This window comes from Parasteatoda tepidariorum, chromosome 8, assembly GCF_982258835.1.
Source record: "Parasteatoda tepidariorum strain Cologne lab strain chromosome 8, Ptep-v5.0, whole genome shotgun sequence".
Lineage (NCBI taxonomy): Eukaryota > Metazoa > Arthropoda > Arachnida > Araneae > Theridiidae > Parasteatoda > Parasteatoda tepidariorum.
In genome coordinates, this window is record NC_141762.1 from 3,233,752 (window position 1) to 3,250,156 (window position 16,405).

Genomic DNA, 16,405 nt, shown 5'->3' on the forward strand with positions numbered 1-16,405 from the left:
TTAACACTCATAAACATTCTTAAAAAATAATGGTATACAATAATTTCTCTAAAATTAAATAATAATACCTATTTAAGTATAAAATAGTTTTCCTTGTTGTATTACAGCAATAATGTTTTCTTCTTCTATTTTAAGAACCTGAAAAAAGTATTATTTTGAAAAAGAAAATTCATGCCTGCTGAAAAAAAGAAATCTCGTTTCCTCTGAAAACAAAAGTTCACAGTAATTTTTACAAAATATAAAAATAACAACAAAATATTTTAAAACTTAAGTTATTTTATTTGCAAAAATCATTTTCAGCAGCAGTTAATAAAGTATCTAATTTAGATTCTCTTAAAAAATCTTCACAAAAAAAGTCTTCAAGGGATTGTCTAAACAGTCTTCGTTCACTTAGTTCATTATTAAAATCCAGAGCAATATTCTCCACATGTAAGTCCAAGCAAGACTCATTGAAATCGTGAACACGGCACGCAACCTGGTCTAGAAAGTCAGCAGACCTGTCTACTGACTTCAGACCTTTCTTCAGTCCAATATGTTTATACAACACAATTTTCAGGCAATCTTTCATAACAGGACCCGCCTCGTTGATGTCTGAATTCTTTGGCACCACTGGACACTGTTGATGGGTGGATTCTTGAAAAATGTTCAAAAAGTCCACGGACCTGTATTTTAAATTAATATAGCCGAATGTCACACTATCTCGACACTTCTGTAGCTCTCTCTACTGTTTGAAACTGATTTCCGTCTCGTGCTTGTATACGCGACCACTTCTGCAGGTATATTCGTCCACTAGCAGATACTTTCCCTCGTCATTCATCAGCACATAAAATTTTTCACGGGGATTAGCTGGAGGGATCTCTTCCAAAGCCATGTTGATGTCTGCAATGCCGAAGATACATGTCGGAGGACCATATCCTGAAGGATAGCATGAGTCTCCATATCTGTTAAACCTTCGTATATGAATGGCTGATTTCTTGTTATACGTGCTGGCCAAAACGAATAAGTCCTCACCAATTGGATAGCAATACTCCGGAAAGTTTCCCTCCTGGAACAAACCTTTCCTCTTTGGTTCATCCTAATAAAATAAAAAGAAACACTTTTTTGAGTCACCAAGAACAACAATAACGTTTAAAATAAGTAACAACTATTAACAGAATGTAATTATGCTTTACATTTAACTTAATTATACCTTTCGATTCAAATAATATTAAAGAATTTTTAAAGTTAACTAAGTTTTGCCACATGCTCTGCTTAAAAAAGAATTAATGCTAGAAGTTACAATAAAACAATTCTATTAACAATAAATTTAAAAGCATAGTAAATTACGAAGAAATCAATAGTACTTACTTCAGTTTCAACAAGTTTTCTCTTTAAATATCCGTCCATAACGACCCGGTGAATCAAACAGTTTAAAAACTTAATCGAGACACAACAGAAGAACAAGTGAAATACTAATATAAGAGGGGGAGAAAATTTAGTCACTCTATCCTTCTAGTTGCCAAACCAAGAAAGTATAACTTTAACAGCCAATCAGAAAAATGTTAAGCTGTCACATGCTTAGCTATTTACTAGCGCAAGTGAAAGAAACTGAATTCAACACACACGTCATAGACCAAGATCTAGCTTGTTATATCTTATCAGAATGACTCGCTCTGTAATCAGTAGTTGTGTTATCACACAAAACACGTCAAATCTGAACACGTGTATGGTCAGTACCGTTGCCACCCAGATAAAGTTATAATTACATTAAGAGGGGCAGAAATAATTATTTAATAACTGTCAAAGGTTAAGTGAATATCGATGAAACTGTAGAATGATATCGTTATCAAATCCTTTTTATTTATACACGTGTTCAGAATACAAAAGTTAAACTTATTAACACATATCTAACCAAGCATTCGTGGGTCAGTGGTTATGATATCCAACTACTGACCCACGAAGGCTTTTTAATGGCGCGAGTTCGATCCTCAGCCTTAATTATGTTTAATAAATAATATTAAAACAGATTTAAATATTTAAATAGTTTTAAAGTCATTTTATTCCCACATAGATGGCGCCACTAGATCAAAAGCATGATATCATTTATGTGTTATGTAATAAAAGATGACGTCATTACTTCATAATATACAATATCTCCCCAAATAACAAAGTTTCTAAGTGCTGCCATCCTTAAAAACTAATATTAAAATTACTAAATGTTGCCACCCTCAAAAAACTAATAAATTAAATGATAAACAGAAACCGAAACTAAAATCGAAGCTACAGGCGGGCAGAAATAAGCAACTTCCGTTTCCTAGGAGGGCAGAAATAAGCAACTTGCGGTTGTAGGCGGGCAGAAATAAGCACCTTCCGGTTGGACAGAAATAAGCTCCGGTTGACTTTCCATGATGACGTCACTTCCGTCCCCTCTAGTGCGTGGCCTACTACTGACACGGTTTTATATTTTTTAACAGCATGACTTTATCTTTTAATAACTTTAGTAACTAATTGCGCAATTGTGCTGGTCATTAAAATGCAAAATAATGCTTTTTTTCATTAAATATTTGAAATTTCAGCATCAAATATAACCAAAATAAATTAAAAATTGACGTCCGAAACTATAAAATATTTAATTTTGTAGGATTGTGTCATAAGCCACAGGTAACTATAAATAGAAAAATTTTCTATTCGGCTCGATAATAATCATAACTACATCATTATTAGTTTCACGTAAAAAAATGTCCCATTAATTAAATCATTAAAATTGAGGAAGAAAAAACATTAGTATTGTTTCAGAAGTGTGTTCTCTTTATTTTCCATTATATGCTTCATTATGCCCTGTTTGCCTTCAAAATTTTCTCGAAGTTCAAAAATCAATAGGAATCCATTTATGTGAAAAAGAGATCAATTGCCATTTTTTATTATAAGTAATTGTAAATTATGAATATTCCTTACATTCTACACAAGAATCTTTGTTCTATTCTTTAATAAAATTCTATTCTTTAATAATTTTCTATTCTTTAAAATAATATTAAAGATATTGGCTTTTTAAAATATTGGAAATCGACATTTCATTTTGTTTATAAGCGCACATTGTTCCAAGAAGTGGTTTATTGTATGCCAAATATTCCTTTCAATAATGCTATTGATTTTGTAAGCAATAATTTTATCTGGTTTTAAAACTTCATTCGATCGCTTTTCTACAACATTTTGTTCTCAAATTTTAAAGTTGATAATATCAGCTGAAAATTGTTTGTCGTGATACTTCTAAATTATTGCGCTAAATTATTTCTGATAAATTATTGCGATGCTAACACTGCAAGTTGATATAAAACAACTATATATATGCATAGTTGATTCAAAATTATTCAATAATGTGAAAAGTATATGTAGGAAGTTATTATAAAATCGAAAAAGAAAATATTAAGATAAAAAGTAAAAAAAAGCATAGAAATTTCATCCAGTTCTATAAAAAATATTTTAAGGTGTATAGGAAGTAAATAGAAGTGTGGGATTTTCGACAAAAATTTTTCAGCATTCGAATCGATTTTCAGTAACATATAGGCATCATTAAAGAAAGGAATATAATAGATAAATTAAGAAAGTGAATAAGCATTGTGTGAAAAGAATAATGTTTACACCAGTTTAAGAAAAAAGAGAAAAGTTTATTGTTAGCTAGAAACAGCAATGGGTTTCAAACAAGATGCATCATAGTTTTCAAGATTTTTATCAACAGTATACGATTGTTATTGCATGCAATTTGTCTCTTTTTTGAAGCTGAAGTTCTATTTCTTAACACCACTCTTAGAAAAATTCAAGAAATGAGCGCAATTCCAAAAAGTAAACTAAATAAGTGGATTTGTTTTATGTGAAATAAAAAAATATTTTGAACAAATGTTACAAGTCTGTTTAAAATGTGATTGTTTTCATGTCTTAGACGTTCTTATTAACAATGTACAATTAGGATTGAAATCCTCTTTTGTATCGTAGTTCATTTTCAACTCCTTTGCTAGAAATATTCGGGACTTAGAGAATATCAGAAAAAGAAATTAAGAAAGCAAATCAATATATAAAATTGAAGTAGTAAAACTGTTTCACATGTTTAAGTAAATGAATTTTCTTTAGAGTATAAATGTGAGCAACAGCTTTAAATTTCAAGTTGGAGCTATCATAGGTTTTACAAAACTTGCTACAATATAGTGTTGTGAATATAATTTTCTTCTTCTTCAGAGCTTAGGAATGGTTTTCAAACTATAACTAAGAAAACCGATTTCGTGAAATATACGAGCAGTATAATGAAACACTCCATAATAATCAAACCAGAATCTTTCTATGAAAAACAATTTATAATTATTTGGATTTCACTTGATATAATTGGAATTGGAACATGTAAAGAAGAAAGGAGAAGCCGATCGTGGGGAGTTTTGAAAAATCTTAAAAAATACTGTTTAGTTTCGTTTTTACATATATTTATTATTTTATACTCGGTGAAAATTAGTCTTAAATTTAACTATATAGTAGCTCTAGACTTTACTCTGAATGTTTTACCAATTGTTCTGTGGTGGATAATGGCGCTACGAAGATCATCCCTCAGGAAACTATGGCATCAACTACTCGATTCGTACGTTTTACAGAAACATTTAGATAAAAATATAATTTATTCAATTCATACAATTATTTTTGTAACTGCTATTTATATAATAGGACTGGGATTTATTCGCTTACAAAATCAACATCAGAATTCCCTTTTCTTAGATTTCCTAGAATGCTTGCAAGTGACACAGCAATGTTTAGCACAATGTTTAGTTAGCCTTACGTACTCTATAATTTGCTTCAAAATTTTAGAAGTTCTGAAATCGTTTCAAATAGAGATATTAAAACTTGAAAAACAGTTCTCATCGAGAGTTTTGGAGCATCTTGCCTCAAGAATAATGACAGTTGGAAAGTGTATCGATTCATTCCAGTATCTGTTTTCGCTACCGATATTTATTATCGTTACTTCAGACTTTATTTGGCTTTCTTTTAATGTACTAGATATTATAACCGGGAAATACTGGACATGCGTACGAATAGTGACTGCTGTTCTTGATTTGACTTATCCTATTCTTTTTGCCTATCTGGTGATTGAATCTGCTGCAAAAATACCAATCGAAATGAAAAGAATTCAAATAATGATTCTAGATGTATTAGTTTCAAAATGTGATTACGATATTTCGAGCCGTTGTGAGAAATTGGTTGATTATTTGTTGAAAAGAAGAGTCACTGTTCTGTCAGCTGGTGATATATTTCTCTTTAAGAAAGGTTTTTTGCTGCAAGTTATAGCAGCCGCGATTGCCCATTCTGTAATATATTACCAAATAAATGATTACATGAAATGAGTGGGAAAGGAGGGAGGCACATGTGATTCACAATGAGAGGAGAAACTGTTGTCCGAACCGATTCCCATATAACATAAACATATTCTGCTGCATAGTTTCTGATTTTGAGTTACTTTGAAAATGAACGATAGTCATAGTACCGGGAAAAAGCACGAGTTATGCTATCATCAAATGTTTGAAGCAGTTTTTTTATGTGTACTAGAGATTCTCGATTATCTAAGAACTAAAGGAGAAACGATTCTACGGAGAATCTGCAACCGGAAATCTGTAGTCCTTACACTCTCAGAAATTAAACTTTTAATTTTGATGATTCAGCAATCTTTGAGCTATATTTCGTTAATTTTGAGAACTATTTCGTTACAAATCATGTGATTTCGGAACTTTCAAATATATGATGAAAATGTTTCCTCAGTTCAAACCCTCATCCTAGTGCATTGTGGGATTTTGTTAACTCTAGGCGATAGAAAATAAAATGACGAAATAAGCCAATGAGCTTGTATAGTGGTCAAGGATACGATGCCTCGTACCACGATGATTTTTTGGATCGAATCCAGCTTCGGTCATGGGTGTAATTTATCTCTCTGTTCTAATTGCCTTTTTTGTGTTATAAAGGAGACATTGACCCAACTAAAAGGTGCCCACGATGAAGTGATTATTAGGAAAGTTAGATACATTAAGCACTACGAATTGTTTTTATTTGGGGGGGGGGTGAATAGAATGACGAAATATTTCTTTACTATTGACGGAATTTGTTTCCTCGAAGAAGTGACGATAGTTTTTTGGTCACTTTGGCGAAATGTTCGCTCGGAGCATATACCAGGGAAGGGTTTCGTGAAAAACGGAGAAAGATTCGAAATTTGAGTATCCATATTTTACAGTGTATAAACTTAGATTAATCAATCTTAACCAAAGAAGGGTTGAAGTGACTGTTACTAACCATTATTTTGCTTTGTCAGGACCCATAGAAAATTTCCGATTCAACCTATGTGACTTCTATATATTTACCCGAGCAAGTCAAGATTGATTAGGACAATATCTAGGCATCATAATTTCGGTCCTTCGATGCATAATATAGTTGAATCTTTGTTGACCTAATTCTCAGCCTTATTGGATCAGAGATGAAATTATTGCTTTTATACACTAAATTTAGACAAAATGACGACCACTCAAAGAAAATCAAAAAGTTCTCTTTATTCTGAGATATTTGCATGTTAATACTATTTTTTTAGTCGTAGGCTTAGTTTGTGAGATATGGTGGATAGGAAGAAAAAAAGTTTGAACCAAGAAATGAAATTACAGTTGTTCTTTGGAGTAATAATATAGTAGTATTTGATTAATACAAATTTTGAAGACACGAGCAGAAATTAAACTTACTTGTTGTTTCTTATAAGAAGTATAATGCATTTGAGACATCATTGGTTGCAGCGTGGAAACTTTCCGAACTTTTTGTGCCTGAACAAACTCTAGAGCTCCTCGAATTTCATTGGCACATTATTGTAGTTTACCTAGCATTGAGCGTACTTCAAAATATTGGAGGAAGAGGCTTAGGCGCTCAACAAGAAAACCCGGTGTCGTGTATTTAGCCGCTCGAGACTATGTTTGCGAACTATCACACCCACGCAATCGAATTGGGACTTTCCCTCTAAAAGTTTCAGTTTAGATTCCTCACCTGTTAGTGTTGCGTTAAGACGCATCTTTTGTATTCTAAATTCTAAGTGTTGTAAATAATTAATAAATAGTGCTTGTTAAACATAAGAGTGTTATTTCCTAAACCCCACGCTATGGGACAGCACACTGGCGACGAGTTGGTGAATTTTATTTTCCATTAATACAAAAAATCAAAGCTTGAAAAAATTACGTTTCAAAACGAAACTAATTTGGATTAAGGTTTCAAGTACCTGAAGACAGGTAAAATTTTTGCTCTTGAAGACTGCTCCAGGTAGGACAATTAATTTCTTTTCCCAAATGGAAGACCTCATCTCTCAATTAGTTGAACAAAATAAATTGTTAATGTCGGCGCTGCAGCCGAAAGACGAAACCAGAAACAAAAGTAACGTTACTGGTGTGAATTTCGAGAAATTCAATGATTCCCAAGAAACATTTTAATCTTTATTGTAGCGGTTTAAGGCTTTTTTGGACATACAAAATGTTCCAAATGAAAAACGAGCGAAAACTTTAATTCCCAGCTTATCAGCAAAATTGCATAATTTGTTTAAAAATTTGTTGCCACCCATCAATCCAGCTGAAGCCGATTTTGAAACCTTGAAAAACACTCTTGAAGATCATCTTCACCCAAAATCATTAATTATTCCTAGCAGACATATTTTCCTTAATCGTAAACAACATGAGGGAGAAAGTATTAATGCTTATTTAGCAGAACTTCGTTCATTGGCAATGCCATGCAATTATAAACAAGAACTGCTGATCACTATGCTGCGGGACGTTTTTGTGAGCGGTCTCCGTGATTGTGCCACATTAGACAGACTTTCTGAAGAAGATGATATAGATTTCGAGCGCACTGTAAAAATTGCTTTGGCCGATAGCAAGAGCACTCAAGAAATAATTGGGAAAGCAACAGAAATTAAAGAATTTAAGGCTAACAGGAAAAAAGAACTGAAGCAATTTTGGTCTAACAAAACGAAAGTAAAAAATAACTTCGTATGTTATCGGCGTAAGGGATCTGATCATTCCTCAAGGGATTGCAAATACAAATCTGCAACATGCAACTACTGTCATAAAGTTGGACATCTAACAAAAGCGTGTTTTTCTGCCGCTAGAGCAAAACAGCATAAACATGTTAACCAGAAGCAAATTGACACTGAACCCGGATGCTCAAATGAAAATACTATATCCGTACCGTTACATGCATTAAATGACAAAACATTTAGTGAAGAATTACCTAAAAGACCACTAATAATGATTAAAGTAAATATAGAAAATTCTCCAGTTCAAATGGAGGTCGACACTGGAGGAACAGTATCGGTTATGAGCCTCAATAGGTTTCGAAAAATCTCTAATAAAAAGATTTTTTAATATTTCCAATGGCAGGTAATACAAACAATAACAATAGAAAATAACAAAAGACCGAAGTCATCTTCCCAAAAGTTCTCTCGCACGCCAATGTCTTGCGGTCTCCGATTCAAGCCCGTGGAGTCTCCTACATCAATGGAGGTGCTCTCTATTCATTGGTGCTCCAGAACCACACAGTTGACACTGATGATGGTCATAAATACCTATACGATGCAGGTGTTCTCCTAGACAATCATGACCTGTTAGGAGTCTAAAGGTGGCTACTGCATCTCGGTGAGGCTTATCTTGCACTGCCTTAATATCTGTCTCACTCCAGTTCTTATTCCTTATGCTTTCTCGTAGGTCAGCAGAGGCATTCAGTTTCATTATGTTTTTTATATGTAGTTTTATGGAATGGTAAAACTAATAAAAAGATAAAACCTGCTAAACTGATTTTCAAAACCTACAAGGAAGATGAGGTTGTACCTCTTGGATATGTTTCTGTTAAAGTTGATTATAATAATACATCATATAACTCAAATTTATATCTAGTTAAAGAGAATTTAGATACTATTTTTGGTAGAGAATGGCTTTATGAAATTCCATTAAATTGGAATACCATTAAAACAATTAATACTGTAAATACTAAAGTTAATTTCGATTTGTCTAAACTTTTAAAAGACTTTAAACATCTCTTTACTGATGAATTAGGGGAAATTAAAAATTATGAATGTAAGCTTGAGTTAAGGGCAGTGGCGTAGCTACCAAGGGGCTAGGCGGGGCAGTGCCCCGGGGCCCTCAAGCTCAGGGGGCCCTCGAATCCTTGCCAGAAATCTCAATCGAACTGAACTTTTGGAAATTTCTCCCATTTTCAAAATAAATATGACAGGTTGCAACCTCACTTTAATCATGACAACTCAGTTGAGAGAAATTCAAAAGTTATGCCTAGGGACAAGGGCCGTTTTACCCATTAGGTACTGTAGGCAACTGCCTAGGGGCCCCGCCTCGTTCAGGGGCCCTGTGCTACAGAGAAAAAAATTGACAATGTTTCTTAAACAGTAAAAATTTAATTCGAAATTTCAATGACGATTGTCTTGCTCTGTACATTACATCGATGCTATTTTAGTACATTTCCGAACGCATTCCAAATTAGATATTAATATTATGGTAGTTAGTTCATATATTACGCAGTAATATAATCGCAAGCAATTTTATCGCGGTAATTTTAACGCCGACTAATCAGATGACTATACAGCAAGAGCAGCTTTTTTAACACAACACGCTTTAAAAACGAAACTTTTCCAAATTGAAATTAATTGAAAACTGTCTTCGTTCAACTATGTCTCAAAACCATTTAAATTCATTGGCCATAATGGCAATTGAAAATGATGTATTGGAAAAGGTTAACTTTCAGGATGTCTTGAACGATTTTGTAACAAAAAAAGTTAGAAGAGTTAATATTTAAGCTTATTGTATTTTTTTTAAATGCATATATTAATTACTTATATTCTTTTCGTTTGATTCAATATTTTTATTGAATAATGTGATAATATACCTATGTAGTAAAAAGCAGCGTAATTATGAATAAAGTGTTGTGTTAGCGAAAAAATATATTAGGAAGTTAGAAGACGGTAGGGGGAGGGGGGGCCGAGACGAGCATTGCCTAGGGGCCGCGACATGCATAAGCCGGCCCTGTCTAGGGAATTCCCCTAAATTCTTTCTGTAGGTTGGCAGAGTTGTCAATTTGACGGATAGTGATATGTGTGTTTTATTATTCATCGATGTGCGTTTTATTGTGAATTCGAATTAAGATTTTTTTTTCGAGAACGGTTAAAAAATTAAAGCTGCATCAGGAGTAAGTAAGCTGCTGTCAATAAACTTTTTTGTACTGGTCAATATAGTGGTTCAATTTTATTTGATTTTACCACTCATATTGATCTCTGTTAAGTCAATAAATTGTGTCAAATCTATAGATTTCGGCTACAGCTCATTGTATAACGCGAAATATCGTGATAAAAGGCAAGTCACCTGCAGTAGGTACATTAATTCAGGTCCGTGGGCAGGAGATCGTTCATGGTCTCTGTAATGCCTTTCCTTTCCAATAAATAAGCAGACCAGATTTTTAAAACAATAAAACTTAACTTTATTTAAAAACAAAAGAAATAGGCATTGTTTTCCAGTAAGAGCTTCCAGCTCTTACAAGACCAAGGAGACCCTCTCCCGATTATATCAAACATACATCTACCCTTCTCTCTCTCGCATCCCTCCGATGGGATGACAAAATGCGCCAAGTGCGTCTTAAAAGATCGCCTAACAGTTGCCAACCATTACAGTCTCCACCGTTAAATGTGGTAACACTAACGGCGATAATTGTTTTCCAGGGATTCCCCAACGACACTTGTTGCGTAGCTTTGTGTTTCTCTTTCCTTTTATTTTACTTTTAACGTCGTCATTGAACAGTGAGTACCTACCTACTCGAGCACAATCTAATATTGTATTGTTTAAATAAATTAGAAAACTAAAATTATGGATAAGAAGAAGAAACCCAGTGGTGCATTTAAACGCAAACAACGCCAAGAAAGAGAAGGTAGTAAACAAAAATTGCCCAAAATTGACAAGTTTTTTAGTCAGCCTTCTGCAAGTACATCTAGCCAAAATATCTCTATTGATAGTGACTCAAATAATGTGGTAACTGCAGTGTTGGTTGAGAAGCCTGCTGAAGAAGATTCGACAATTATTGCAGTTTAAGATACCTCGGCCGCCGATCATGTGAACGTGGATGATGTTTGCATGACACACATAAGAGCGGAGGGTTTGGAGGAACCACAGACCTCTACATTTTTCGAAAATGTGTACGACAAATTTTCTTATGACTTGGGAAACTTCACGAAGAAGATATTAAGTGATAACGAAAAACGTCAAATTCTTGATATGGGGTCTTTACAGCCTTCAGGACCTTTTCCAACAGTCATCAACCAGAACAATAGGTGTTTTTCAAAATCGTACTACGTTTCGTGTTCTAAATATGGGCCAGTTAATTGTTTTTGGTTGTGTTATTCCAAAATACTAAATACTAGACGCTGCCTATTGTCAACCCTGCTGGTTATTTGCTTCACAAAGGAATAATGTTTGGTGTACGGGAATTCGAGATAGGAAGCATTTATCAGAAAGAATTAAGCAACACAGTTGTTCGAGTGGCCATTCGGAAGCATGTGCTGTGTAGGAATTTTGAGAAAAAAACGATACTAATACTATCGACAAGGAACTTGAAAATGAAATTCGAAAATAAGCATCATTGTGGAAAATGGTTCTTCAAAGGTTATTCGATATCATACTTACCCTAGCAAAGAGTTCTTTGGCTTTGAGAGGACATCAAGAAGACTTAAGTCAGAAAGGATACCACGGAAATTTTCTGTCCTTTGTAGAGCTTGTCGCCCGATATGATTACATTTTGCGGCAAGTTTTGGATATGCCCAAAGGTAATAATAATTATTTCTAAGTTTTTTTTATCTTTTTATTTTGTTTATAATTACTAACTGTTTAATATCAGGACTTTTTTGAAATTGTGTTTTTTTTTAATGTTTTTAGGATCTACAAGATATCTGAGTGCAACAATTCGAAATGAAATGATTGAGAGCTTGGGAACCAAACTCGAAACCCATCTACTAGAACAAATTAGAGCGTCACCGTTTTTTGCCATCATAATGAATACGACACAGGATATATCGAAGGTAGATCAGCTAAGCATTGTTGTGAGGTATATGCAGTAATAACCAGATCGGAAAATGGACAACCAATTGATATAGAAGTAAAAGAAGTGTTTCTAGGCTTTTATGCAGCCATCAAACATGGCGCAGTAGATTTAGTCAACCAAGTGACAACATTATTTATCAACAAAAATATTGATATAAAAAATGTGTGGGGCAAGGCTATGATGGCGCCAGTGTGATGAGTGGTGTGTATAATGGTGTACAAAAACATATTAAGGATATCCAGCCTAACGCAGAGTACGTACATTGTGCCACTCATAATTTAAATTTGGTGATAAATGATGCCGTTAGCAGTTGTGTGGAAATACAGATTTTTTTTGCAACGTTGCAAGATTTGTATAACTTTTTCGGAAACAGCATCAAACGTTGGGATCTACTGTCAAAATTCATTGGCGAATCGGACACCACTCTAAAAAAACTAAATCCGACTAGATGGTCCAGTAGGGTCAATACGATATCTGCAATAAAACTTCGTTATTTTGATATTATCAAAGCTTTATCAGAAATAGTTCTAAAGAATCCTAATAAAGATGAGCGTAGTGAAGTAGAGAGTATTAAAACAAAAATGCTAAATTTCGAGTTCGTGTTGCTTTGCGAATTCATGCACAGTGTATTGAACGACATCAATTATGCATCCAAAACTTTACAAAAATGCGTCATCAATTTGGGCGAGGCGAGTAAAGTTTTAGCAGAGACCAAAGCAAAGTTGCAAATTTATAGAAATGATTTCGAATTATTCAAGAGCAAAGCCAGTGAAACTGCAAGAAAATATGGTATTGATACCCATTTTCAAGAAAAAAGGCAAAGAAAAGTTAAAAAACATTTTGATGAATTAGCTGCTGATCACCGATTTCCTAAACGAGAAAAAATATTTAAAATTGAGATTTTCAATAATGTACTAGACACAGTAATATCTCAATTAGATACACGTTTTATTGGTATGAGTGCAGTCTGTCATATATTCGATTTTCTAACACCAACATATTTATTACATGTTGATGAAGCAACTTTATTACAAAAGTGTGACGAATTCCAAAAAAAAAATATTCAGATATAATAGGGCCCAGTTTTTCACTTCAATTTATTAATATTTACCACCTAGTTTTACCTCAACTAACTCAAGCATGGACTGTTCACCAATTATGTTAGGAAATAATGAGCAAATATGGAGTGCTAGAATGCGACCTAACGGAAGTATTTACAGCAATGTTATTATTCTTTACAATTCCTGTCACTTCTGCAGCAGCTGAAAGGTCATTTAGCAAATTAAAAATAATAAAAAATTATTTAAGAAATAATATGGGCCAAACTCGACTCCGACATTTATCGTTAATAGCAATTGAAAACAAAACCGCAACAAGCCTGGATTTAAACGAAGTCATTGATACTTTTGCGAAAACTAAAGCTAGGAAAAAATTGTAAATATAATTATTATTTAGTCAGTTGGTAGGCCCAACCTTTATATAATAAACCCTTGAATCTTCTCTATTTCGTTTTATTAGCCAAACATACACCAAGTATTAATTGTAATTTATGTTGTTACTGTTTAATATTTTTATTACCTCCCTGCAGTGCACAAAAAAGAGCTTTTGTAGCTTAGCATTTTTAAAGTATTTGTATATTTCATATTTTTATTTTATAAAACCTAATCAGTTTGATAAAAAGCAGTGGGGCCCCATTTTTTAATTTGCCCCAGGGCCCTTAGTTACCTAGCTACGCCACTGGTTAAGGGAAGATACCACACCGATTTTTTGCCGACCCCGGCAAGTTCCTTTCGCGCTAAAACAGAGAGTCAATCAGGAAATCGAAAGACTCGAAAAGGGAAGGATTAATCGAAAAAATAAACATATCCGATTGGGCCACCCCATAGTTCCGATTGTCAAACACAACGGATCGATTAGGCTATGTGCTGATTACTCAGTAACGATAAACAAACATTTAAAGGTACAAAAACACCCTCTTCCTCGAACTGAAGATATTTTTGCCTCACCCAGTGATGGCAGGGTATTGTCCTATTTTCTAAAGTTGATTTTAGCCAAGCTAATTTGCAAATGAAGGTTGGAAAGGAAAGTCAAAAACTCCTAACCATTAATACAGAAAAAGGTTTTTATACTCCAAAAAGATTAATGTACGGAATTAATGCGACTCCAGCCATTTAGCAAAAATACATTGAAAGTGTATGCCATGGTCTAGAAGGAGTTGAAGTATTTTTTGATGACGCACGCATCGCAGTTCCCGATAACGAAACTCATTATTTTAGATTACGAAAATTTTTTGAAAGATGTCAAGAACATGGCCTGAAAATTAATAAAGATAAAAGTAAATTCTTTCAAAGTGAAATTGAGTTTTTAGGATATAGGATAAGCTCTAAAGGACTTTCAAAAACATCGGAGAAAATAGCTGCAATTAAAAATGCTAAGGCACCACGAAATGTTCAAGACGTTCAGTCATTTATGGGCCTCGTGAATTTTTATTCAAGGTTTTCTAAGGATTTAGCAACTTTGGCCTATCCTTTATACAACTTAACCAAGAAAACCGTTACTTAGAAATGGGATCGCACTTGTTAGGAAGCTTTCGAAAATGTGAAAAGCGAAATTTGCTCTGACAAAATACTAACTCATTATGACCCAAACCTCCCTATCTTGCTATCTTCTGATGCTTCACCTGTAGGGTTGGGAGCAGTACTTTTCCATAAATTCCCAGATGGTTCAGAACGAATCATAGCATTTGCCTCCAGAACTCTATCTCCAAAGGAACAACGTTACTCTCAAATTGACAAAGAAGCTTTGGCAATCGTTTGGAGTGTTAAAAAGTTTTACCTCTACTTAAAAGGAGATAGAATCACTTTGATTACTGACCATAAGCCCCCGGTTTCAATCTTTTCACGTAAAAAGGGTCTCACAGTCCCTTCTGCAACAAGACTTTTGCATTATGCTCTTGTTCTGCAAGCTTATAATTTTGATATCATTTATCGCAATACAAAGGACCACGGCAATGCTGTCTGCTTATCACGTCTACCATTGAAATCTGAAGAACTGGAATTAAAAGATGATATTGCAGTATACCAAATTTCCCAAATTGAAACCTTACCCGTTACTGCCAAAGATTTAGCAAAGGCCACTCAGTTCGATGAACACTTGGGGAAACTTATTAAAATATTACAATATGGAGGTCAATTAGAAGGGAAGGAAAAATATACCTTACAGGATGGGTGTATTATGTATGGGCAACGAGTATGTATTCCAGACTGCTACAAAGCAAAAATATTACACGAGTTGCATCATGGGAATCTTGGTGTAGTAAAAATGAAAGTAATTGCCAGAGATCTTACGTGTATTGGCAAGACGTCGACCAAGACATAGAAAATTCTGTGAAAAACTGTTTGGACTGTGCTAGGTTCAAAACGGAACCTGCAAAAGCAAAAGTTCATCATTGGGAATATCCCAGTGCACCATGGGAAAGAGTGCACATTGACTTCGCAGTACATATATTTGAACGGATGTTTCTACTTATTGTTGACGCGCATTCAAAATGGCTTGAAGCTTACCCGATGAAGACAGCCAACTCATTCAAGACAATTGAATGCCTCCGAGATTGCTTTTCACGTTTTGGACTACCTGTTGTTTTAGTTTCCGACAACGGTACACGGTTTACTTCTCAAGAGTTCCAAACATTTATACGAAGCAATGGCACTAAGCATAAGACATACATTAAAACAATCTCTCCGTGCCATGCAGAATTTTGCAGGGAATATCCAACAAAAGGTTAGCACCTTCCTCATGCAATATCGCAAGGCTCCTAATATGGCAACCATGATAAGTTCGGCTATGCTTTTCCTTCAGAGAGACATTAGGACTAAAACAGATCTTGTTCTCCCTGACTTGGTCGGAAGAGTCAATGAGAAGATCAGGAAAAAAACGTATGTTTTCCAAGCTCGCATTTTTCACGAAGGTGATAAGGTGGCTATTCGAGACTATCGTTCACCCAACGCAAGGTGGAAATTTGGAACAGTTATGAGCGCTCTTCACTACACAGTTAATGTGCAAGGTACATTGTATAGACGCCACGTAGACCAAATGCGATCAGATCTTGGATAAGACTGTTCACGTTCTACGAATTAGTTTCAGCAGTGAAACCCCACACACTGGCACTGCTGATAATTCTCCCGAATCCGCTGATCCTGGAGGAGATACCCAAAAACACTCTAGATCCGACAAATCAACAACGGAAACTCGCCAACCATCTCCAACTAAGAACCCGAGTTCAGCT

The 16,405-nt window shown here is 34.4% G+C and overlaps 1 protein-coding gene across 1 annotated transcript; it reads left to right on the top strand.

Moving 5' to 3' along the window:
* Positions 1 to 7,751: 7,751 nt before the first annotated feature.
* LOC147805241 (uncharacterized) lies at positions 7,752 to 8,390 on the top strand. Its single transcript, XM_087149379.1, has one exon. It carries the CDS (start codon positions 7,752 to 7,754, stop codon positions 8,388 to 8,390), a length of 639 nt encoding a protein of 212 aa, XP_087005505.1.
* The last annotated feature ends 8,015 nt before the right edge of the window (positions 8,391 to 16,405 follow it).

Coding starts and splice junctions, on each gene's coding strand:
- LOC147805241 (XM_087149379.1), top strand. CDS start 7,752: ATGCCATGCAATTATAAACAAGAACTGCTGATCACTATGCTGCGGGAC.